The sequence below is a fragment of the Macrobrachium nipponense genome, chromosome 35, assembly GCF_015104395.2.
Source record: "Macrobrachium nipponense isolate FS-2020 chromosome 35, ASM1510439v2, whole genome shotgun sequence".
Lineage (NCBI taxonomy): Eukaryota > Metazoa > Arthropoda > Malacostraca > Decapoda > Palaemonidae > Macrobrachium > Macrobrachium nipponense.
Window position 1 is genome coordinate 43,820,429 of NC_061096.1, and position 27,329 is coordinate 43,847,757.

At 42.2% G+C, this 27,329-nt stretch overlaps 1 protein-coding gene across 1 annotated transcript; it reads right to left on the bottom strand.

The window, feature by feature from the left end:
* Positions 1–309: 309 nt before the first annotated feature.
* LOC135208712 (WD repeat and HMG-box DNA-binding protein 1-like) lies at positions 310–27,329 on the bottom strand. The gene is made up of 17 exons (XM_064241190.1): positions 27,175–27,329; positions 26,892–27,043; positions 25,983–26,080; positions 24,178–24,425; positions 23,310–23,552; positions 22,719–22,920; positions 21,952–22,094; positions 21,578–21,762; positions 20,788–21,038; positions 20,375–20,601; positions 19,779–19,913; positions 19,370–19,540; positions 3,345–3,556; positions 3,001–3,122; positions 2,112–2,320; positions 1,529–1,852; positions 310–1,088 (listed from the first exon to the last, which is right to left on the bottom strand). The coding sequence occupies exons 1-17, from the start codon at positions 27,280–27,282 to the stop codon at positions 900–902; spliced, it is 3,219 nt and encodes a 1,072-aa protein (XP_064097260.1). The 5' UTR covers positions 27,283–27,329; the 3' UTR covers positions 310–899.

A 27,329-nucleotide genomic window follows, 5' to 3' on the forward strand; every position in this document is an offset into this window, starting at 1 on the left:
GAATGGCTAAAAGTTAAACAGAAACCTGAAGTTTCATCACCCAATGATTCAAAAGCACAGTATTTATACTTAATGGTTACAGAATGTCCCGTGGTTCCATCTAGTTGACTAGCTTCAAAGTCATAAATGTTGATGGAACTTTCTGGAGTAAGGTGCCCACACATGTATCAAGTGATTAAGTAAATTGCACTGCTTTCCTCATGTGCTAGCTGGACTGCATAAATATGGTTTATAAACGAATGACACAAATAAAATTCACTAAAGCCCTGGAGATCCCTTAAGTGCCCAAGGATAAATCAATGACATGAGTATATAAATAAATTTCTTAAAAATTATGACAATGAAAAATAATGTACATTACAAAAGTTTGCAAGACAATAAACTTGCAGGTAAAAAGTCTACTTAAATAATACAATCACAGATCTGTTGACAATGATGATAATATGTATAACAAAGAAACTTTTCCAATACATAAATGTTCTGTACATATAAACACCAAAAAAGTATGATTTTGGAAAACTATTATCTTTATATAGTACAGTATTACAGTAGCCGACCCCCGCCTATTCCCAGTTCTGGAATCGAGGCTTCACCTATCCGCAGATTTTTCTGTGGAACATCTATCCACATTGTTCGGTGAAAATTCTCCATTGGCAGAATTTTTCATAGAAAAATATTAATTAAATACTGTTCTCATATTTTCATGACTATATACATTTTTCATGCTAAAACTATTAAAATAGGCAGGTATAAGCACTTTTTGCGGGGTGAAGTATTTGCAGATTTTAACTATTTGTGGGGGGTTGCGGTCCCTATCCCCCACAAATCCCAGGGGTTGACTGTAATCTAATAGTTTTCTATGTACAAAAGTACTGTTTATACTATCTAAATCTATGGGGTTAAGATTTATTAAAAGCAAAGGCAGCCAATTTCTGTATTCCTGATCCTTTGGATTTTTTGTCTACATGTGAATCTTGACTGTCAGGTTCATCCATTTTTCTCTTCTTCTCTTCATTGGTAGGGGTAGACTCAACAGGGGTGGCTACAACTGGAGTAACAGGTGGAGCAACTGCCATGTTTTTGTATTTCTGTAAGAGACATTACATCTTGGTTCACAAAAACTGGTTTGATTTTATGAAATTATATTCAAAATTGGTAAGGAAACGTTAAAATATTTCATTATGGGCAAAAATACTGTTGCATGTTTAAACACTTAATAGATTTCAATTAGCATATTTGTATTCTAAATTGACTCACCATAGAAACTAGGACAGCAAAGCTATGTGATACCTCATCTTAATTTTTACCATGGGTGGGAACACATATATTACAAATATACTAAACATGGATGTCTTACTCAATACTGATGCTGACAATGATATTAACTGAAGCCCTATTACTCAGCAGCTATTTTTCTTACAATCTTCAGGAAAGGAAGCTTACATATAGGATGGCAATAGAGACCTAAGCACAACTTTGTCTTAATGATAAACACGAAACTAACTTTATGTTTCAAACCATCACTTACCTGCTTTGTATCATTATCTACATCTTTAAACATTAGAGCAGCTTTTGCCAAGAGTTCTCCTTCAGCAGCATCTGGAAACTTTAGCTTGACTTCATCTTCATTATCAGTTAACCAAAGTTGAAGTGCAGACTTCTTTTTCCCTGGGACTTCTGATGAAGCATCTGACTTCACAGGCTGCGAAGCATTGTCGTCAGACTTCTTGAATGGATTTATGGACTTAACTGGTGACAATGCCCTCTGTACATTTTCATTTTTGTTTTCCTTGCCAGATGGTGTTGTGGCATCATCTTCAACAGCCTTCTTCTTCAATGTGGTCTGCTTACTCTGACATAGAAAAATAAAATGTGAGAATATAATCTTTTTTCCCCTAAACTATTTCCAATATTTCAAATAACTGTTCATAACATAGCTACTCAGCACACCTGTTTTTTCAAATTGCTGTTTTCTAAGAACAGTTACCAGGAAACTAAAATAAGGTATCAGAACCTAGAGGCCTAAAAAATAAAAAATTTACCAGAGGTTCTTAAGAGAGAGGTCTCAGATCACAGAGATTTCATATGTTCCAGGACAGTAAATGATTTACCTGTTTCTTAACAAGTGGTCTCAAAACAGGAGTGTGTTCCTTCTTTTGTGATTTTCTGAACTGATCTATGATATCAATTCCTCTTTTGCTACTTAGGGAGCTAGGAGTAGCATTTTTCTTGAAGGGATTTTTAGTTGATGGAGAAACTAACATACTTGACTTGGGAGTGCTGCCTTCCTTGCGAACTGCAGCAGCCAAAAGAGGGTTATCTGATAAAATTAAAAAATCATTATTAATAGTAGCTAATAACATAAATTATTAAATAACTTCACAATAAGAAAAGAAAAGACCATTCTCTACATAATACTTGAAGAAGCCCCCAAGCATCTACTAACATCAACTGACTAATAATCAGAATGGGTTGGCAAGCAAAAGTTTTTACACAAACTGAATACCAACCATAAAATATTTGTCATATAGTATTTATATTTATTAAACAGTTTACAACGATCACTTGATTGTCATCAACATTTGCACTTCCCCTAATTAAAGACAGGCCTAAAATTCAAAATGGGACAAAATATGTTGCTGTACTTACAAGCAACTAGCTTACACAATCCACAAGACAATCATTAACACTTTTCAAGGTAATAGGAGAAAAAGGAAATGAACTACTTGATGCTAACTAGAAAGAGAAAAAGGATGAAGCAAAATTAATTTAAATGGAATAGACTTATCCAAGCTGACCAAACAAAGGGTGAATAATTCTCATAAAAAGTGTGCTTCTAACACCAAAAGCAACATTAACAAGACTATAGTAGTTACTATCAATGAGTATATGGTGTGCATGCATCAACAGTTGCTCATCTGCTATTTCTGTCTACAATATACTATATTTATTTACAAGGTGGGGACATTTAGACTGCAACAATTGTAATGAAACAATTACCATGAGTTCCTTGCTCTTCATTTTCATCTTCAGGAGTATTTTCTTGGACTTCTTCCACCTCTTCATCATCTGACTCTTGATTCTGATACCTCTTCATTCCACCACCAATACCACCACCATACCTTGAGACAACAAGGATTAGCAGTGAGAACTGTCTTCCAATCTCAATATGAATGGACTGAAACATGTCAAATCATCTGTAGCAAGGAAGAGTATAAAATATCTTTTACACCTGCAAATATAAAGGCAAGACCAGAATGAATTGAGTAAATTTAATGATCTTTTTTCCTTTTTGTAATGCCTTCACCTCTGATGAATTTGAACACAAGCTGTATAAAACTTACAAATGAAAATCATCTGCCATTCTGCTTCTCTCGCGAGTATCCCTTTCAATTTCCTCTTCCATTTTAGCAGAGGCTACTTCACCCAAACGTTCTGCTAACTGTAAACGATGTAATTTACCAGCATATTTGATTGCCAGTTGAACTGTATGATATGACGGCATTAGTTGGCAGACCTCCACAGCTCGGGATTCTCTCTCTGTACGGCATGCCAGCTGAAAAATGAAAAATTTCAGTACAGAATGATTTTAATGTTAATATATACCTTAGTATATACTTATCTAAAAATGACAATTTGTCGAAAATTGCATTTTTCCTAACTATACAAACCTGAGGTCCTTTAACAATAGGAAGGTAACTAGCGGCAGCTGGGACGGTCGTAAGCTTCGAACAAGGGGAGAACGGTAGTTAACTGCTTGTCCGATCGTGCGCGCGCCCGCGCGCCCGAGAGGTGAAGAATCACTTTTGCTTTAGGCCCATGCAAAAAGTTGCAGTGAGGGGTGGCATGAGGTGGGACTATATGTAAAGGACCTCAGGTTTGTATAGTTAGGAAAAATGCAATTTTCGACAAATTGTCATTTGTTCCGATACGTAATACAAACCCTCGGTCCTTTAACAATAGGAAGACTCACTTCTTGGTGGGAGGAATCTGAGTCTTTTTGGTGAACAGACTGGTGTTCGTCCAACCCTGGAGTGCCTCCCTGGTCGTAAGAGCAAGGGAGGGATCCAAACCTCTGTCCGATTGATCGGGGTGTGCACCGCAGGATCAATGGTCAGACCTCTCGGCCAAGTACTAAGAGAGAGGCAAGCGTATCTCTTCGTACCAGCAAGCAAGAACTTGTTCCTGTTTGCAAGAGACAATCATAAAATGATGGGTTTGTCTCAATTTGGCATCCACTTCCTCCCCTTGTTGGAGGAAGTGGTGGATATTTACTCCTATCCCTACTGAAAGGGATAGGATGGTGCTCTATTGAGTAGCTCACCTGCATCTCGTCCTTACCCAGCAGGGTGACGACCGTGTCCCTCTACCCAAAGGTAGAGGGAAGAAAAAGATGGGAAGAGGAGCCAGTCACACTCTCATTCCTCATCCATTCTTACGGTCACACCAGGACTCGATGCTGTTCAGCCTGCGAGGGTCTGGGTTAACTACACAACGTGTTGAGCAACCACCACGGTTCCCAAGGAAAAAGATCCAAGGAACTGTGGGCAATATCCTGAAGGTAGAAGGAGGTGCATGCGGTCCGGTTGGACCAGGCGCCTGCCTTCATTACCTGCGCCACGGAGAAGTTCTTGCGGAACGCGAGAGAATGATGAAGAGGCGTCCACACTCATCCTGGGTGTCGAGTTTCTTCAGACAGCTCCGTCGCACCTTCACAGGACAAAGCAGCATAGCCTTCGTATCGGAGGCGTGACGTCCATTAGGGAGGGTATTGTGAAGGACTCGAACCAATCGTCAGTTACCGAAGGGTTCTGAGTCTTCGCTACGAAGATCGGTACGAAATCGAGCGTCACAAATCCCCATCCCTTTGTGCTTGACTTCTCAAGAGAAGTCATGCAGTTACCTAAGACGAAAAGAAGGGAATAGTCGTATGACCTATCCCTCTTCTCGACTTTGGTTATGTACAGTACTCATACTGACAAGCTATTAAAAGACGAAGTAATGATTGCTCTGGAACAACCGAACTAAGTCCATAGCATAGTTCGTAACTGACTCGGGCGCTCTGACAGCTGCCGACTGACTGGTTCGGAATCAGTAGAGGCAAGTTGTCCAAGCATCCGGGTAAGTCACGTGACCTTCGCCCTTTAAAGAGTTATGCTGAGAGACCAAACAAATAAAATGACAATTTGTCCAAAATTGCATTTTTCCTAACTATACAAACCTGAGGTCCTTTTACAATAGGAAGGTACTAGCGGCAGCTGGATAGGTCGTAAGCTTTCGAACAAGGGGTTCGGTAGTTAACTGCTTGTCCGACAGGCGCGCGCGCGCGACTGGTAGGTAAACAAATCACTTTTGCTTTTGGCCCAAGCAAAAATAAACTGCAGAGTGAGGGGTGGCATGAGGTGGGGCTATGTGTAAAAGGACTCAGGTTTGTATAGTTAGGAAAAATGCAATTTTGGACAAATTGTCATTTGTTCCGACACGGCATACAAACCTTCGGTCCTTTTACAATAGGAAGACTCACTTCTTGGTGGGTGGAATCTGAGTCTTTTGTGAACAGACTGGTGTTCGCCCAACCTTGGAAGCCTCCCTGGTCGTAAGAGCGAGGGAGGGATCCAAGCCTCTGTCCGATTGATCGGGGTGTGCACCGCAGGATCAATGGTCAGACCTCTGGACCCCCGAGTACTAAGAGAGGGGCATGCGCATCTCTTCGTACCAGCAATGCAAGAACTTGTTCCTGTACAGGAGCAAATATAAAGTCATGGGTTTGACTCTTGTAGGCATCCACTTCCCCCCCTTGTAGAAGGAAGTGGTGGATATTCTGCTCCTATCCCTAGTGAAAGGGATAGGATGGGGCTCTGTCATATAGCTCACCGGCATCTCGTCCTTATCCAGCAGGGTAATGACCGTATCCCTCTACCCACAGGTAGAGGGGTAGAAAAAGATAGAAAGAGAAGCCAGTCACTTTCTCATTCACTATCTATTCATACAGTCACACCAGGACTCGATGCTGTTCAGCCTGCTAGGGTCTGGGTTAGCTACACAACGTGTTGAGCAGCCACCACGGGTCCTAAGGAAAACGATCCAAGGACCTGTGGGCAATATCCAAAAGGTAGAAGGAGGTGCCAGTGGTCTGGTTGTACCAGACCCCTGCCTTCAGCCTGCGCCACGGAGAAGTTCTTGTGTAACTCGAGGGAGTGTACTTCTAGGTCATCTTGGTGCTGACGAAGAGTCTTCAACACTCCGCCTGGGATGTCGAGTTTCTTCAGAAAGCGCGGTCGTGCTTTCACAGGACAAAGCAGCATCTCCTTCGCATCGAAGGCGGTGAAGTCCATTAGGGAGGGGACTGTGAAGGACTCTAACCGATCGTCAGGACCGAAGGGTTCAGAGTCTTCGCTACGAATTCGGTACGAAATCGAGCGTCACGAATCCCCATCCCCTGGATGCTTGACTTCGCAGGCAAAGTCATGCAATTACCTCAGAGGAAAAGAAGGGAATTGTCGTATGACCTATCCCTCTTCTCGACTTCGGTGATGTCCTGTACCCATACTGGTCTATCCGTCTGCCGCGAAGTTGTTGTTCTCGGTAGTGGATAGGACACCGACACTCAATGTTGGGTGTCGATGGTATGGGTACTGTGACAAGCCGTTTAGGACGAAGAAAAGATTGTTATGGAACAACCGAACTAAGTCCACAGCGAAGTTCGTAACAGACTTGGGCGCTCTGACAGCTGCCTACTGACTGCGTTCGGTAGGAGGCAAGTTGTCCAAGCACCCGAGCAAGTCACGTCGGGACCATTTCGCCTTCTTAAAAGGGTTATGCCAAGAGACTAAACAAATAATTTGTTCGTCACCGATGCCAGAAGGCAAGGTGATGACTCTCTTAAGGCATGTGCCCAACAGGCGAAAGTCAATTGCCTTCTAGAGACCGAGGTCCTTGATGGCAAGATATCTCATAGTATAGTTGATTCTCGGGTAGGAGAAACAACACTATGTGACGTTGAAGACGAAGGTGTACAGAAAATGCAACCTACGTCTTCACAGCTGAACCGAGAGAAGGATCTCAAGATTCTGAACCTGTGCTACAAAGACTGAGAACGCTAACCCGCTATTGATTGCTGTCCGGTGAGGATCGTAGTTGCAATAAAAGCGGAGCGCTTCCAGTAATGAAGACAGGGAACTACTGCCTGAAGAACTGCTTCTCATGGGCTGAACATTTGGAAGTAGAGCTGTCAGGTCGGAGAGTAGGCGATGTCTTCTGACATATCTGTTAATTCGGGGCGAGCAATGAAATTGCACACCTACGAATACGAGATATTTTGAAGACAAACTCAGATGTCTGCAAAAATCATTCGCATTATCGCAGTGCGATGCAGCGGTTGACTAGTACAGACTTCTGTTACCGTGCGGTAAACAGAAAGGATGAAAGAGTCCAAGAGATATCTCTGTTGAAAATTCTCGCAATGTCGAAGGCGATGAAATCGAGCGTCACAGCAGTAGATGGTCCTTCATTATTGCGAGAATCCCCGTTAATCAGAGACCTAAGTCCATGATTGTTGGGCAGAGATACGGTCGGTAGTCAATCCAACCAGGGGAGAGAGAGACGTAACCGACCGTGCATCTCCGAGACCTAGCTGATACTGAGCCGCTATCAGGCAGTTTCAATACGCAGTAGCTCTCGGTGACTCGTCATCCTGAGTTGCCAGGTAATCCATTATTCCACGAAGGAATGCGTTCGGCTAGAACCATCGAGCATAAAGAATACGCTCGAGCAATTATATTTAACCGAAACGGATTTCGGTAAATACAAAAGCTGATTTGGTGTTGTCATGACAATACCAAGTATCTAAAATCGAAAACTGATAACTGCTGGGAGGTTGCAGGCAACCCCGAGTTGCAGTTCAATTAAGATACAATTCGTCTCGGTCACAAACCGTAGAGTTAACTACGGTATGCGCCTCCTACCCCACGGACAATTCAACTGTTAAAGAATCATGTCGCGAGGGTAATATACGTAGTATATTTGTAGGTTCTGTACCACGACCTCCATCCTAAATTCTTTTCCCCTCGAGGAATGAGAATAAGGATTGGAGATCGACCGCCTTCGTTCTCTAGTCAAGAGAGTGAAGGAGAAGTCTTTCCCAAAGGAAAGCTTCAATGGTGAACAGAATACCGAAGACGATAGTTCAAGCCAAACTGGAAGTTCCCGTCCGTTCTTCTCTATTCCAGGTTAAGCGCCTACTGTGAGATACTCTTCTTTCAGCAGCAGTCCTTCTTCCAATGCTGAAGAAAATTACAGGAATTCGAGCATAAGCGAGGTTCCCGATTATCGTGTAACAATTATCGGGGATTCTCGCTCACTTTGGACCGTGGTCTCGCCTGAGTGTTTGGAGATCGTAAAAAACTCGAACACTCTGAGTGCGCTAGAAATTCCGTAGAATTCTAAGCACTCTGCGAAACCCCCCACCGAATTCGTCAGATGATTTAATGGGGGGGAAATCCCCTCGTGCGGGGGTTTGATCCCTCCCGAACGAGTGGAAGACCCCTAATACAATTGTACATCGGGCACCGAGCGCCCTCCCCCGCGCTCGACGGATCGGGCGAGGAGAAGAACGCCGATAACCTCCCCCCCCCAAGGGGAAGAGTCATCTGTGGGAACTGAGCGGGGGGGGTCTCGTTCCCCACCCCCCGCACATCCCCATGTACCCAACAACAAAATAAGAGCCCTAGCGCAATCGTGCCATCGGCACGAATACAAGGCATAAGGATCAATTCCCTGACTGAGCGGAACTTGAACCAAATAAAATTGATGCAATCAATAATAAGGAACAAAATGAAAATGCATCTTGCAAAACGATTCGCTTCACAATGAATAAGGGCTCGGATCGAGCGCATTTGCGCCCTCGGTACCGAGCGCAAGGGTGAAAGGTTTCATTCCTTACCTTTATGGATCAAGGTTTCTGGAAACCTTGATCCATAATGAAATGATGCAATCAACAAATATATGAAAATGAAAAGACTACTGCGCTTGCGATTCACTTCATACAAATAAAAAGGGGAAGGATCAATTCCCGTGAATAGCGGAACATTGATCCCAGTCAACAATGCAATCTCAATAAAAAAATGAAAATGAAAAAGAACTGCACTTGCGATTTCACTTCATTCAAATTAAAAAGGGGGAAGGATCAATCTCCGGGCAAGCTCGGAAACTGATCCAAAATGAGTATTGCTACAATAAAAAATAATATAGAAAATGAAAAAAGAATACTGTACTTGCGATTCCACTTTCATACTGAATAAGTTTCCGTGCCGAGCGCATTCGTTCGGCAACGGGCATACAGGTCAAAAAAATTATAAATGAAAAGAAGCATTCTTACTTACGATTTTCATCTCACATTTCCAACCAATATACGCTCGGAGCGAGCGCTCCCGCCCTCGGCACCGAGCATACACAATACGAGGATCATTCTGGGAAAATGAATTCCCGCAATTACGCCCTTCAGTCCCGGCACTCGGGTAATCGGAGGCGTTGTGAACCAAGATCCTTTAATTCACAATTGAATTCAATGAAATGATTGTACTTACAATTCAGTTTCACTAGATACATAGAAAAAGAAAAACACAATCATGCGAAAGCAAACGACGATGAAGCGGGCAGAGAGCGATGATACACGTCCACACGCCAGCAGGCCGAAAGCAAAAGTGATTTGTTTACCTACCAGTCGCGCGCGCGCGCCTGTCGGACAAGCAGTTAACTACCGAACCCCTTGTTCGAAAGCTTACGACCTATCCAGCTGCCGCTAGTACCTTCCTATTGTAAAAGGACCGAAGGTTTGTATGCCGTGTCGGAACAAATTTGTTAGTCACCGATGCCGGACGGCGCGGCGATGATTCTCTTAATGCATAAGCTCAAAAGGCGAAAGTCAATTGCCTTCAAAAGACCGAGGTCCCTGATGGCAAGAAAATCTCATAGACGTTGAATCTCAGCTTAAGGAGAAACAACACTATGTGACGTTGAAGACGAAGGTAGGCAATGAATGCAACCTACGTCTTCCAGCTGAATCGAGAGAAGGAATCTCAAGATTCTAAACCTGTGCTTACAAATGACTGAAAACGCTAACCGCCATTTCATTGCTGTCCGTTGTGCAATGAAAGCGGGGCGTTCTTCAGTAATGAAACACAGGGGAGAGCCGCTTGAAGAACTGCTTCTCATGGGCTGAACGTTTGGAAGTAGAGCTGGCAGGTGTGGGAGTAGGCGATGTCTTTCAATACATCTGCTAATACGGGGTGAACAATGAACAATTGTACACCTCCGAATACAAGATATTTTGAGGACAAACTCAGATTCCGCAAAAATCATTCGCATTATCGGGATACGATGCAGCAAGAGACTATTACAGAATTCTGTTACCGTGCGGTAAACAGAAAGATGAGAGTCGAATAGATATCTCTGTTTAAAATTCTCGCAATACCGAAGACGATGAATACTAGCGTTTCTCAGCAGTAGATGGTCATTCATGTATGCGAGAATCCCCGTTAATCAGAGACTTAAGTCCGTGATTGTTGGGCAGAGATACGGTTGTTATTCAATCAAAGCAGGTGAGAAAGACATAAACAACCGTCTATCTCAAAGCGGCAGCTGATACTGAAATGCCTCGGGCAATTCAATACGCAGTAGCTGTCGCTGACTCGTCATCCTGAGTTGCCAAGTAATCCTTTTCCACGAAGGAATGCGTTCGGCTAGAACCACCGAGCATAAAAAGATATGCTCGAGCAATTATATTTAAGCGAAACGAATTTCGGTAAATATAAAAGCTTAAATGGTGTTGTTGTGACAACACCATAAGTATATAAAAATTGAAACTGGAAACTCCTGGGAGGTTGCAGGCAACCCGGGTTGCAGTTCAATTAGAATACTTTTCGTCTAAGTCGCAATCCGTAGAATAACCAGGATATGCGCCTACCCTCGGACCATTCAACTGCTTAGCAGAATCATGTCGCGAGGTTAATATACGTAGTATATTTGTAGGATTCTGAACAACGATCTCCAATCCTAAATTCTTTCCTTCAAGAAAACAAAATAAGGATTGGAGATCGACCACCTTCGTTCTCTATTAAAGAGAGTGTGAAGGAGAAGTCTTCCTCGAAGGAAAGCTTCAATGGTGAACAGAATACTAAGACGATAGTTCCAGCCAAACTGGATATTCCCGTCCGTTCTTCTCTATTCCAGGTTGGTCGCCTACTGTGAGATAGTCTTCTTTCAGCAGCAGTCTTCTTCCTAATGCTAGAAATTCCAGGAATTCGAGCATAGGCGAGGTTCCCGATTATCGTGTAACATATCGGGGATTCTCGTCTCGCTCACTTTGGACCGTGGTCTCGCCTAAGTGTTTGGAGATCGTAAGAAACTCTAACACTCTGAATGCGCTAGAAATTCCGTAGAATTCTAAGCAGTCTGCGAAACCCCCACCGAATTCGTCAAACGATATCGGCTGGTGGTCCTCTCGATTCCCGTAGAAATCGAGAATGGGGCAGGATCCCTCCTCAACGACCGGGCTTACGTCAGGTAGGACCCGAAGGTCCCCCCTGGTAGCGCAGTCCCCAACGTGGGATCCTACAGAGAAATCTCTGTAGGATCCTTCCCCTTTCCCTCGTAGCCGTAAGGAGAGAGGGAATGGGGGAGGAATTGGATACTCGCTCGCCTTTCCCAGTGGAACTAGCAGTTGGAGAAGAGTAGGAGCAGCCATCGCCTTGCGGCGATGGCCTTCTCAGAGTCTGGGAAAACGTATCGTCAGGAGAAAACGTTTTCCCCGAGGAGGGTTACGAACTCTCACTGTAGGTAAGGGTCTGCCGCCACTGTGAACGTCGTCTGGGTGGGGCTGATCGACACCTGACAGGAGAGAGCCGATACCGTCCTCCGACTCATTCCAGTCCTCGTCGAGGTCGAAACCTCTCAGGAGGACCGAAGGAGTATTAAATACGGTGTCCGAAGACACGTAGAAACGCCGCTGTCGCAGTAGAGGAGGTGGAAGTAGCTTGATCGACCGGCCAGAACTGAGAGAGCCTTCTTGTCCGGAGACGAGAGACTCTGGTTCAAGACAGAATAGGCAAGCTCCGATCGCGGCATACCCACCGTCGGTTTGGGTTCCCTCTCGGGCCCCAAAACGACTCGAGCAGAGACATGGGCTCTGCTGGTGGGAGCGGCGATCCTTCCCCCCAGGTCGTTGTGCTGACGAATCAGTGCAATAACCTGGGTAAAGTTACTCTGAATCTCGGAAGTTACAGCGTCTTGAGGAGTAGGACCGTCCAGTCCCTCCAACAAGAGCAGCTCCCAGGACCCTCCTCCTTCAGAAGAAGGACCAGCAACAGATCCCTGACGGTTGCCTCCAATCACTTGCGCGTACGTCCTGGTTGGTCCTAAGACCAACCTGGCACGTGCGGCGTCGTGACGGGATCGTGAGCGGCGCATCTCTCACGATCACTCCTATATACCTCGCTCTTCCTGGCGTATGCCGAGGAAGTTGAAGGTATCGGAGAGACAGAAACTGACGCTACCCCCTCTACCCCCTGACGGTCGCCTCCAATACAATTGCGCGTACGTCCTGGTGGTCCTAAGACCATACGTGGCACGTGCGGCGTCGTGACGGGATCGTGAGCGGCGCACCTCTCACGATCACTCCTAGCTACCTCGCTCTTCCCGGTGTAGCCCGAGGAAGTTGAAGGTAGTGGAGAGACAGACCTGACGCTCCCCCCCCGCTCGCTGGCAGGACCAGCGTACGTGGGGGGCTGCAGCCGATCACCAACCCGCGGTGGGGATCGATCTGCAGGCCTGGCCGTGCCGCTCACCTGTGGCGAGCGGCTCGACTGAGCACGTCGACCCCGGTCCCGTGCGTCAGACGAGCTGCTGCTGGTCACCGTATCCGCCCGGTCCCTGTGGGAGCGGCGGTCAGGTGACCTGCAGAGCTCGCTTTCGCCGTGAGACCGGTGAGCGTCCTCGCGGCACGTCAAACCGCTGGTACCAGCCGAGGCTGGTACCGTCGGTCGAGGGGACCTGGGGGACCTCTTCCCAGCCTCAACCCGTGGCCGGTCAGAGACCGTCACGTCCACCCGAGGTACCGGCTGGTCGCTGCTGAGAGCGGCCGCTGGCCTGGCGAGAGTCACCAGAGCGGCTCTCGACAGTCTTCTGCTCCGTGCCTCGGTCATGACGCTGAGCGAACTCAGGCGTCTTAACTTTGGCTGCACGGTCACCCGAAGGAGATCGTACACTCGGAACTTCTCGCGGACGAGAAACCGAGCCGGTACCTGGCTTAGCAGCAGAGCTGCCAAGACCAGGCGAGGGTGTACCAGCGGTAGCCAGCACACCCTTGGTCCCCGTCTTCTTCTTCTTCTCAGAAGGGGAGACGGGCCCCGTTCCCGAAGGAACAGGAGGACCAGCAGAAGAACCCCCCCGTCACACCGGAATGTGACGAGCCCTTCGAAGTTCCCGAAGGAGTCTTCTTAGGGGGAATAACAAAACCCGGTTACCAGCTGGTCGCTGCGAGAGCGGCCGCTGGCCTGGCGAGAGTCACCTGAGCGGTTCTCGCCAGCCTTCTGCTCCGTGCCGTGGTCTTGGCGCCGAGCGAACTCTGGCGCCGAAACTTTGGCTGCACGGTCTCCCGAGGGAGAGCGTACACTCGGGATCTCCCGCAAACGAGAGACCGAGCCGGAACCTGGCGTAGCGGCATCGCCGCTAGCACCAGGCGAGGAAGTACCAGAGCTAACCGATACTCCTCTGGTCCCCGTCTATCTCTTCCTTACGGAGGGGAGACGGGCCCCGCTCCCGAAGGAGAGCAGGAGGACCAGCAGAAGGACCCCCCGTCCCACCGGGGTGGGACGGACCCTTAGAAGTTCCCGAAGGAGACTTCCTTAGGGGGGGGAGGCAGCCTTCTTCTTCTTCGGCTTATGGGCCTTAGAAGTCGAAGGGGAAGAGGCAGCAACAGACGAAGACGAAGATGACACCTTCCTCTTCTTCGTCAGCTCAAGGCAGGGACAGTCTGTCGTCAGGTCCTCCATCCATGGCCGGAGTCGGGCCTATTGCCGAAGCAACACGGCCCGACTGCACCTGTCCGGAAGGACCTGGGACTGGGGAAGACACACCATGGGCAGGACCAGCATGGACAGGCGCAGGAACCAGGAGCGACAGGAACAGCAACCAGCTCAGGAGCGGCAGGAACAGCGGCGGCGGTAAACACAGAAGGGACAGCCAAGCCAGTAGCGGGAACCACATCAGCGACAGGTACGGCAGGCCCAGCCATCGCCTCGTAGAATCATCGGCAGCCAGCGTGGTACTGGCGGCCGGTCCAGGGGCGAGCTGCTGGAACAGCGAAAGTCTGGGGCAGGCAACACGAAGAAACACAGGCGGCGGCGGCATACCCCTCCTCGGTACGGCGGCGACCGGCCCTAGAAGCGGCAGACGGCGTCACCGACACAGCATGGGGAGTGTAGACCAGCGGGGGGAAGCAGCATAAGCGGCCGTGAAGGTTGTAGTGGAGACCACTCCAAGGTCACCGCCCCAGACCTCGCTAGACACTGCAGCAGATCGTGGATGCTAGGCACGCCCTGCAGCCGCAGTGGTCCATACCTGTCCAAGGTCGTCTCCCACGGCTGTAGCACCTGCGGTAGCACAGACAGATTAGTAAGAGGGGTTCCCTCACGCACGGGGGGGGGAGACATGCCCCACCCCGAACGGAAGGAAGACCCCAAAAACAAATATACGAGGAAGCTGAGCGGGGGGCAGGAAAGAAGACGAAGAATCGGATACCAAGGGAGTCGCGGGAGAGCTTTCCGACGACTTCCTGGCAGACCTTCGCTTCCCCTACCCCCGCACAGCAGTGAAAAGTAATATGAAAATGAAACAGAATACTGCACTTGCGATTCACTTCATAGAACTTAAAGAGGGAAAAATCAATTCCCGGTAAGAGCGGAAACTTGATCCATAATAATATGATGCTATCATAAATATATATGAAAATGAACAATACTGCACTTGCTATTTTCACTTTCACAGCAATAAATCGTAAGGATTAATTCCGGGTAATAAGAGCGGAAATTGATCCAAAATTAAATTTGATGCAATTAATAAATGAAAATGAAAAGAAAACTGCATTGCGAATCCACTTTCATTGCATTCTATTCATACAAAATAAGAGGCTCTTGCCGAGCGCAATCAAGCTCTCGGCAACGAACGCACAGGGCAAAAATATAATGAAAAAGAGTACTTACATCTTCAATTACACACTTTCGCCCAAATACATGACTCGGCGCGAGTGCGCCCGCCCTCGGCACCGAGACATAATTCAAGGGTTCAATTCATGAAAAGAGCGGAAATCGCCGTCTCTACGGCGATAGCTCCATGTTGATTCATAATTAAGTAATGAAAATGAAAACAGTGTACTTACAGTTTCATTTTCAAGTCAAACCAAACCATTAGTAGAAAACACAATATAAACAAAGCATACGACGATGAAGCGGGCAGAGAGCGATGACGAACACGTCCTTCACACCCGCGGCCGAAAGCAAAAGTGATTCTTCACCTCTCGGGCGCGCGGGCGCGCGCACGATCGGACAAGCAGTTAACTACCGTTCTCCCCTTGTTCGAAGCTTACGACCGTCCCAGCTGCCGCTAGTTACCTTCCTATTGTTAAAGGACCGAGGGTTTGTATTACGTATCGGAACAATGGTATAACACTGAATACTGTATAGGCTTTTATCCTGAAGAAAGAAAGGCCAACTTTCAAATACGTAAATCTTGCCAGAGATAAAACGGTGGCAAAAACCCTGGCTCTCAAAGATAGAGATTACTGAATGTAAAACAGGCTATAATGAATATAGGCGATGACTGGGCTAGGATCCCTATGTATACATAAATGACAGGAATGGTTCAACTTCACTTGGTAGACATTGCAGTGTCTGAAGTCTGGCGGCAGCTTCAGCTGCTTTAACTGAAAACCCTACACCTCCAACCTGTAGCTATATAGTTTCTAAACTTAAACCTATATTATCTCAAGGTTCCAGGTCTTGCGGACACATCAGATATGTGGCTGATATGCAAGCTTTTCTCAACTGGGTACTATTCTAAAAGAATTGTCAATTGGCAGAAATAAGAGGATTGCCAAACTATTCCTAATGTGGCTGAAAAGGGATCTACTAGTCATACTCAGAATTTTGTAAGCTGTATTATTGTCAAAGACTTCCAAGCTGTCCAATGAGTGTATTAAAACATGAACACTCTAGACTACAGTAGCTGTCCTTCTTGCTTCATGACAGCCCTTAGTAGTCAACACGAACGCGGCCTTTACTTGGCTGAGTTATGTATATCCTAGTTTTACCAGACCACTGAGCTCTCTTAAGGCTGGCCTAAAAGATTAGATTTTTCTATGTGGCTAGGAACCAATTGAATACTTAGCAACGGGACCTACAGCTTATTGTGGGATCCGAACCACATCAAGAAAGGAATTTCTATCACCAGATACGTTACACTCATCCAAGGAATATTATAATTGTATTAGTAAGTACAGGCGGCCCGCGGTTAACGGCACAATCGCTTAGCAGCGAATCGGTTTTACGGCTGTCGTCAAAAATATTCATTAAAAAAATCAGACATTTTAAGGTATTTTTAAGGCACAATTTTTGGTTAACAGCGCTGCTAGTGCCGTTATGTCTAACGAGTTCATACATTTGTAGAAATGCCATTCAGACCATAAAGATATGCAAATGATATTAACAAATTTTATGGAGAGTTGTTACATAGGTATTAGGGTAAAATATATGCCTCTGATGCTGTTGTATGCAGAAAATATAGTTACATAAGTGCAAATTTAGCTATGGATGTATCGATTTATAAATGTTCATGCCTTTATGTTTAAAATGTGTATGAAAATGTATTACGTATAGGGTATTTTTATTTCTGCACAGAAATATGATACAAAGGCAGCTTTTGAAACTGCCCTTCACATTATCAAAGAGGATGATTTTTCATGTTTTTTCTTGTGAGCCGCCGCCTGCCGCTCTTCCGAAAATATAGTTAAAAAAAAAAAAAAAAAAGTGCAAATTTAGCGATAGATGTGTCGATTTTATAAATGTTCATGTTTTTATCTTTAAAATGTGTATGAAAATATATTACGTATAGGGTATTGTTATTTTTGTACATAAAAATGATACAAATTAAGGCAGCTTTTGTAACTACCCTCCATGTTGTCAGAGGATGTTTTTTCATGTTCGTTCTTGTCTGCTACTGTTCCGAAAAATGCATGGAGTTATTTTTTTAATTTGGGAGCTAATTATAACTCATTTTGTTAATGAAACTTCAGCTTTTTGTTATATGTTTTCATGCATTTATGTTTAAAATGTGTATTATAAAATACTACGGCAAATCTAAGCCAGTATTCTGCGGAGCGGGCAATGTTTTGGTTTGAAATCAGCTGATGGCAAATACGAGTTTGTTTCACCACATTTAATGCAATTCTGAGTGAATTTTCTTGCCTGTAGTAGTTAGCATAAACAAATATCTAGATATACTTGACTTATATCAGCAAGGTTATTTTTCCTTATATGACATGTTTTTAGGTGGAAATATGAATTAAATATGTCTCGTTGTGATTGTGAACGAAGTTTTATTTGTTAACAGATTATGTTAGCGGCATGTTTATTGCGTAAAAAAATTACGTGATTACGTTTGCAATTTCCCTTTATATCATTGTAATACGGACTTTACCTTATTTATCTTACATCAGTGTGAAACCAACGGTAAACTGTGTTCTTTTAAGCACAGTATTTATGATTAAAAATACTTTATCTCAAATTTATCTACGGTTGTGTTTGATGGCATACGTTTACTGGAGTTTTATCCTTGTTGCCGATGCACTATAATAATCATTAGCAGCTTTAACAGTTTTCTCAGCTTCAGTTATAACTAGGTTTAAATTCAACAGTATATTTCAAGATTGATCTTTGATCTATAGCGAATAAAGTTATTACATTAATGATTAAGATATCTCAGTTCTATTCTACATAACGTCATTTATAACAACTACGGTAATAGTGTACTATAGTACGATGATTGAAATACAAGCCAAACGGATGTTATTCAATTCAGAGAGAGAGAGAGAGAGAGAGAGAGAGGGGAGAAGGGGAGGAGAGAGAGAGAGACGACGGGGGGGAGAGGAGAGGGGGAGCGAGAAGGGGAGGGGAGGGCAGGAGGGGAGAGGAGAGAAGAGGAGAGCGAGAGAGAAGAGAGGAGAAGCAGGAGAGAGAGGAGGAAGAGTAGGGGGAGGGAGGTGAGAGAGAGGAGAAAGAAGATAGAGAGAGAGAGAGAGAGAGAGAAAGTAGTTTCTTGTTTGGTTGTTCATGGCTGTACACGTTTACGCAACGAGTATAACGTTAAAAACCATACTTTCATCATTCTCTTTTGCTGTTTTTGAACTTATGTAACTAGGAGATGGGATAAAGTTAGGCTATTGTAATTTGGTCTCTCATAAAATCGGATTATTGTAAGCTGAATTATCGTAACTTGAACACTACAGCTACCTGTACACTGCATAAAACCTTATTATATCTCTACATACTCTAGACACCCAAAGGATTAAAGCTAGGCTTTTTTCCCTTTACAGTATTTATAATATTATTATGTACTGTGCCATTGCAGGATTACGGCGCTGTTTGACTGGTCTAGGCCTTGGGCGCTGTTAACTGGTCTAGAATTTCGAAAGAAGGTGTGCGGCAGCCGTAGGCTTTAAAATCGCTTAGCGTTGAAAATCACTTAGCATCGGCGGCCAGGAACGGAACCCCTGCTGCCTGTATGTACAGCTTAGTTTAACCAGACCACTGAGCTGATTAACTGCTCTCTTAGAGCTGGCCCAAATGATCAGATAATTTTACATGGCCAGGAACCAAATGACTACCTAGCAACGGGACCTACAGCTTATTGTGGGATCCAAACCACATTATATCAAGAAATGAATTTCTAATCACTAAAAATAAATTCCTCCGATTCAACGTTGGCAGAGCGGGGAGTTGAACTCGCAGCTACCAAATCAGTAGGCGGGCATGTAAACCATATAGCTACCATAACTAATCCTAGTATATGTATATATATATATATATATATATATATATATATATATATATATATATATATATAATATATATATATATATATATATATATATATATAAAAGTTATTCTAGTCTCCATAGTTGGGAGATGGGAGAAACTGCTTACGGCATTATTTCTATCAAGTTCTCGACATACAAAAATAGATAAAATTTATTCACTACAGCAATATATAAAGCTACATAACAGAAATTTCACAAACAGGCGAGTAACAACAGTCTTACCGCAAACAGTTTTATCATGGCTTCCTTCAGGATTTTGTCTGCCTCATTCTTTGAATGGTCAACTTCAAACCCTAGGCGATTTAATCTCTCCATAGTATTGAGCTGAAGATTGGTCCGTATCATCTTTTCCTCTAAACCACCCTTTTCTGTTTCTAGCTCACAGATTGGTACCTGAAAGCAAGTTCACCATTACATATACTAGTGTCCAAAAATTGAAATTATATCAACCATATGCAAAACATTAATTGAAAGCAAACTTCAATGGTATTTCATCAAATTCTTATATTTTACTTTTTGATAGAGCAAGATGTCCAATTTACTGCTAAAACATCTTCAACAAGAAATATATGATTTATCTACATAAAAATGAAAATTACAATATAACGATAACACTTTCATGGCTTATCACCTGCATATTTATAAGGGACACATGAGGTTTTGGTAGAACTGGTGGGTATCTGCTACCTTTACACAAGATGCACCGAACATTACTCTGAGTCTCACTGACCCCTATAAGGAAGTAATGGTCGCTCTTTCCACGAGTCTGCAAAGAAATACCTTGACTCAGAAAACCAACCTAATTTGGAATTGACAAATAGTTTTCTTTCAGCCAATTAAAATATTACTGGAAAGACATTTCATACAGCAATCAAGAAATTGCAAACCTTCACCAAAGTAATAGGCACATTTACCTGGATATTTAGCATAATTCACCCTTATTTTATGGATGCTAGCTTAGTTACACAAATACTCTGGATCACTTACATTTTTTCTCTTGAAATGAAATACATGTGACAACAATAAACGAAAAATCTCCTAAGTCCATACTTAACCAAACACTAAACTGTGCTAGAATAGACATTGCGATGCAATGAATTATTTAAAGTTTGTTCACTTGTTATTGAGTAATCCTGCTAAAACACAGAAATAGAAACCACATTAGCTAAGGTAGACTATAAAAAAAAAGCAACTACATTGCAACAGCACTTGAAAATGTAGACTTACATGGTTTTTGGTATTCAAGATACTTGTCCAATTAGGGCCATATTTCAGGTGCATGATGTGAACTATTCCTGCACTATCCATTATTACAGGAGTTCCTTCATCAGAAAATCCAGCCCAAGCTAAGAATGAGCGAGGAGATAGCGGAACATGACAAGACATGGGGGAGAGATGTCTACCACCATTTATGTGCAAGACCACTGCTGCCATACTTTGGTCACCAGATGCACCTAAATGAAATGAAGTGATTACTAACACAGAAGCATGAAAAATCAATTATTTTATATCTAAATGGGCCATGCTACAAATGCAAGTATGAAAAGAACACAGCACCACAGTTTGCAGTGAGTCTAACTAGAAAGAAATAAACTATGTAAAATATATGGAACCATAAATAAATAAGAGGACAGACTTACCCATTCCAATGTGGTAAATGAACATTAATTGGTCCTCTGCTGCAGCTAAACAAACAACAGCTCCAGGAATGTTTATCAAGTCCCGCTGAATTCCAGAAGTAGAAAATACTCGAAGATTACGTTTATCTGTTGCTGCTGCCAGCCATCCTGTCCCAATACAAATTGCAACTATTTCTTCTTCTGCTGGCATATCTACAAACCACTCTTTACTTGAGTTACCAAAGGCTGCAAAATTTTGCACTACTAACTTGCTAAAAAGAAAGATAAATATACATTAACATGTAATACACAGTGGATATAACATTAAAATATCAGCTGTAACTGGAAACTCAGATTACTAAAGATATTTCACAAGCAAGAGAAGCGAACTCCACACAAACCTTCCAGTAACCTCACAAATTTTTTTCCAGGGAAGAAATTAAATTCCTTCCCTGTGTCAGAGCCAAGGCAAGTGTGAGAACTATACTCTTAGAACCACTTCAATGCACTGTCTCATTTTCTGGCTTGGGTTTTACAGCACTAGCCTAGATCTTACGGTCAAGAGCCAAGATTACCAAGCGTACTGAGGCACTGAAAGGGGAGTCTAGTGTGTGGGCCGGACATCTCCATACTCATCAAACGCATAGTTCATCACTGTTCTCCAGTTCTAGATGAATTAATTTTTTCATAAGAGGTTGCTCTTGTCTTTAGAAATAGTGTCTAGGTTTTTATGAAGCCTAGCAAATAAGGCAACTAAATAAATGGTGGTTCTGTACACCTACTAATGGTAATTAAATCTTAGCACACAAACCTTGGTTGGTCATCTTGTGCCTCACATGCCAGCACTAAAGCTTCGTTAGATAATGCTGCCATAGTGTGACCTGCATTATTATTAAGATGTAAAGCGTGGTGGACAGATGTGTCGTGAAATTCCACATCAATGGTACTTTCATCTTCACTGGTGTACTGTCGAACAATACCAACGTTATTCCACACCTGAAAAATTAATGATCTTTTTAATAAAGAAAATCTTTTTTGGTACGTCAATTATCAGAAATATTATCGAGATAGGAGGCTGGAGACGAGTGGCAACTTGTAGAAATGGTCTTTACAACTTCTATAGTACATACAACAATGTTAGCATCAGAACTATAGAGAGAGAGATTCTGAGTTAAAACAACTCACCATATATCTATCATTGAGAAACTCTGGTGACATACCAGGCTGGAAAGGTTTTTGCACTTCAGGAAGCTGTACAACTGGTACTGGAGGAGGTTCCACTTTCGAGGTAATGACACTTGAGGTTTCATCATCTGCATCCTTGGAAGCTAAAACAATATCGGTCTTTAAATTACTTGATAACAATAATTCAATGACAAAATAACAATGAAAGTTATACTCCACATAAGACTAAGGTCTGAAGTTCCAGCTGCAATTTCTACAGTATAGTGAGACCAGATGAAGTGTGCTGAACTACACCAAGCATGGAAGGTATCATATTCCTTTTAAAGAAAAATAAGAGAGAGAGAGAGAGAGAGAGAGAGAGAGAGATAGAGAGAGAGAGAGAGAGAGAGAGAGAGAGGAGGAGAAGGAGATGAGAGAGAGAGAGAGAGAAAAAAAAAAAAAAAAAAAAAAAAAAATCCTGACCCAAATTAAAAAATATTTTCTTAGATACCATAAAAATAGTCACTCATAATTTTAAGCTCAATATATATTGTTTACATTTCTGGGTTAAAAAACAGTTGTGATGGCCCATTGCATTAATTTATTGAATCATGGGAGGATGTTATTTGGGTTGTTAGCAGTAGCACAGTACTGTGGTGGTCACCAAATTTCTTTTAAAATTTTATTCATACACAACGACATATATTGTTGGTTTGCAATTGTTTCTACACATTTTTGTTGAAATTTCTCCTTCCACCAAAACTAAAAGCATAAAAAAATGCACTTACCAATATCTGGATTGTCTGCAGATGGTACTCCAATATATGTGCCCTCCTCATCATCAGCAAAACCTAATTTAGACTTGATCTTTGAGATGGAAAACTCATCCTCATCATCTACATCATCGTTTATATCAACATCCATGGGTGGAAAGTCTTCACCATTACTGACTCCATTCACCATTCCATTTTGTTGAAAACTATGGTTATCCTGTCATTGCATATAAATAAAATGTCAATTCATACATCCTCAACTCATCTTGAGAAATCAAAGTTATTTCAGAACTGGCAATAATCAAATTCTTTATTATTCAAAATCATACTCATACAAATTTTATTCCAAAAGCTTTCTTAATTGTCAACTGACACACTACAAACTATGTTCACGAAGAAACTTAGTTTATTACATACAGTCCTACAGTAATAAGATAACATTTTTCTCTCTGAAAATATACCCTTATTAAATTTATCCTATCCTAATCTATATTTACAATACATAAATACACAATAAACGGTATATTTACATTCACATTAATTTTAAGTCTATTTGGGGTTCTAGGGCTCTATAACACTACGAGTAAAACTAAATGAAACACTTACTTCGGGTGGGACATGACTATCATCAAAGTTTTCAATTGTTCCAAGCTGGCCATCCACATTGACAAACCCAACCTCTTTCTTTCCACTTGGATTCCACGCTAACCCACATATTGGCAGTGACTTTGGATGTTGTTCACTCAAGATGGTTTGATGATTAACCATATTCCAAATAGCAATGAATCCATCCATACAGGCTCCAGCGATGAATGTGCCGCATTTTGAAACTGCAACAACTGAAATGGTCTGTGATGGAGAAGAAAAAAAAAATCATGAGTACTTACTAAATACATGATATGGGTTACAACATTCTATTTTCATTACATAACCATTTGAAATTCTATAGTTGAAGGCATTTCTTTTAATATTTTACATGAATGATCAAGGACCTTCTATTTAGGGACTTTGTATTTGGGTTCAGGGCTGAGGAGAAAAACTACTGGGTATAATGATGTTTCACCGACACATTTTCCTGGAGCCTGTGCATCTGTCCCTGTAAAGTGGTACTGCTTACAAAGTACCTTGCACAATAGACATCAGACCACTCTAAAACTTCTTTGATGCATTGCTCCCTGCCTTTTACTGTTGCTTTCTGTCATCAACAAACTACCAGTGTGGTTCCTTTTCTAACTTATTTTGCTTTAATTTTAACTACTCATTCTAGACAAAATCCTGTAAGTGAACACTTTGAGTCTAGCAATGTGACTACGTGGACTTATATTGCTACCTTTTAAGAACACACGTGGACTTATATTGCTACCTTTTAAGAACAGACTGATTTTGCATTGACTATAAATACCAGTCAGCAAATGGGGTTTATTCAGTTGTTAAGAGCTAAGCCTCTTGGATAATAAAGTACATTAGTGCTCACCTGCTTTATAGAACTATCTGTAAATCTGTGCTTAATTTCCCAAGAATTTCGTTCATACAAACGGATCTCTTGCTCTATTGGGACACAGAGAAAACTACCATCCTTGGACCATGAGAGGCGACACAGGGTCCGTGAAGAAGAAATATTATTAGTTTTGGGTAAAATGGCCCATGACGCAATGACAGCGGTAGTTTTCACATCCCAAACCCTGACACTGCCATCACACGATGAAGACGCAACATACTCACCTACAGAGAGAATTGCTGAAGTTAATAAACAACTATTTTATAAAGAATGCACAACAATTTCAAAATTCAGCAGCAAAGTGGCAAACAAGCTTCACATTAAAACTAATTTTTCTTAAAAGCAACATTTTCCCTAGATACAGTTTCACTTATAACAGGGACATCTTCAACAGGGAAACTAGTGTGTGTGTGTGTGTTGAGACTTTAATAAAGTAGTTACAGCTGCACATGGTGACCAAGAAGTTTCAGCACTCACTTGACTGAACCCTCATCTTTTCTTTGGCAACAAGGACAAATGGTAGTGGGAGGACATTTGATATTAAAAGATGGAGAAATCAATATTTTGAAAAAATATAATTGATTTCTAAGAAAAAGTAGTGTTTACTGACAAAGTTTACAAACCTTTATATATCTCATAGTTACAGACTAACTCATTACAGGAGACATATTGTCACAATGCTGTGCATTTTGTGTATAAGAATGAAACAAATACAAACAATTTCAGTCACCTCTCAGAATACAAGTTTCCCAGTCACATGGGAACAAGAAAAATTACTCACACAACATACACAGCTTGGCTTGTACAGATGCAGAGGCCAATGGGCCACTGATAGTTGGCATCTTTATAAATATTTTCCTCCCCACAAGAGCTCTCCTAAGTACATCAGACCTTTGACAACAATCTGGGACATTCAGTGATTCAGCTTACCCCATAAACAGCGAATCAGGCATTTATAATGTTGATGGGTTACTTACAAACACATGCATTAAACCTACAAAAATGCCAACCTTCCTGCCTTGCTGATCTCACAACTGTCTCATCAGCGCAAGAAATATGTATAAGGTGGCTGGTGGATATGCATTTGTTCTTTGCAACACTTGTAAACACATGAATGACTGGGATTTCTATGGCTGACAGTCTGCATGAAACACAAGTTTTATATTATAAAAATAAAGCCTGATTTCACCCAAAACTTGAAAGGAGCTTCTTACACTTTGGTCTTATATAAGATATGACTTACAAAAGCTAGCATTGCAGAAGACAAACAGGTTCTTAAGGTTCTTACATAAGGCCTAAAAAATGGAAAGGTGAATAAAAATATATATAATAATAATAATAATAAAAAAAAAACTATAGGAAGTGAAAGCTACCTCTAAAAATGGAACTATGCAAGTTGGGAAAACAGAAGAGACAATTTATCTAAAGAGGAAAAATTGGAAAGCCTGCTTTGACAATGAATTTCAGAAATGTGAACCACAACACATCTAAGTCTAAGTAGCCACCTTAAACATAAAAATGAAAGCATTTGGTATGATAGTGCTTTGCACTGACGTATACTATATACAAAGATTCTTTAATCTTCAAAATAACTCCCATGATTAAGCCTTCCAAAATACACTGATTTGAAGGTTCTTGTTATCTTTATCTACCTCACTGTTTTATTTTGAAAGAAATAAAAGGTTATTTTCCTTTACTTAAGATCAAATGTCTGACAAGATCTTACTGTTAACTAATCCTAAAAACAATTCATCTAACACAGAAAAAGAATCATCAATTACCTTTAGGATCAATAGCTACAGAAAGGACAGGTGCTTGATGCCCAGTCAATATGGTATCTTTGTATGCAACTGCATCATGTACTTTTATTAACATGTCACTGGAATGAAAGGAAAACGATAATTATAACTACAACCAATTTCTAATTCAAAGTTGTATGATATACTTCCATTACCAACTAACATTTTATCCATACTGCCAAAAACAACATAATATGAACGGGGACTGAAACGGTAAGTCCAGTCTAGAATGCTAAATATACTGTGCCAAAACTGACACCAAGGTTTATACCTTCTACTTTTATACTTGATAGTGGCCACGGGCTGGACAAGTGTATGCATACTGTATACAAAATCTATCTTCACTCCAATGTTGTAGGAGTCAAAGAGCTTTTATCAAATTCTGCCATTCATGACATTCTGTTTTATCTCCCACAAAACTCCAGCCTCCCTTCTCACAATTCTCTTCCAGGTAGGTCTGGATCTTCAATATTACTGGTGGCCACAGGAGCTCAGCTGACTCTACCATGTACTAAACTCATATGGTTTTGTGAAGTAACTGTCAAAAGCAATCTCCATCTCTCATTCACCATTACCTCATCCACAGATGTTACTTCTATAATATCATTCTGGTGTAATTTCTAATTCTAAACCTGCAATCTGACACCTAATATTATTCTTGACTTTCTGAATGACTAAATCTTTTAATTTAGTTCACTGTCATACTATGATTCATGCCCATACAGCAATTTAGATCATATTCATAACCTTACGCCTATTAGGATTTCAATAAATTTTATTTCCTAACCTTATTCAGATTTCCCCATACCTCATATGTCCTTTTTAGTTTCTATCAAGACGCAGTGCAACAATTTTCTAGCGCAGTACTCTTGTGGATTACACAATACTAACCTTCCAGCACATGCCACTAGTTTGTTATCTTGACTGACTACAATGTGAGAAGCAGGAGCTGTAAAACGTGTAATAATTCCATCAGGTGACCCCTCATCCATTGTGAATGCCTGCACCAAGTTACTGTCCGTAGCCACCAGAAAGCGACCATCCTGAAAATCAAATACTATATTCCTATTCCTTTGACTGATTAAATAAGATACAACTACAGCACAAAGTTTGCCATCATGAAGTCACTATGCAGTATGAGAGGAAAAAGCAAAATTTTTTGTTTTTTACTCACTTTGTAAGCTATGGCATGGGCACTTTCTGCTACAACATGGGTTTTGCAATCATCATCATCAAGTCCTTCAAATACACGAACTTCTCCATCAGTTCCACAAGTAATCATGTACCTGAAAAACACCTTTCAGTAAGTTAAAACAAATCCCATGCTTA

Coding starts and splice junctions, on each gene's coding strand:
- LOC135208712 (XM_064241190.1), bottom strand. CDS start 27,282: ATGATTACTTGTGGAACTGATGGAGAAGTTCGTGTATTTGAAGGACTT. Junction 22,921..23,309: donor ATAGTCATGTCCCACCCGAA/GTAAGTGTTTCA, acceptor ATGCAATGACAG/GATAACCATAGTTTTCAACA. Junction 3,557..19,369: donor CCATGATAAAACTGTTTGCG/GTAAGACTGTTG, acceptor TTCATTTTTCAG/CTGGCATGCCGTACAGAGAG.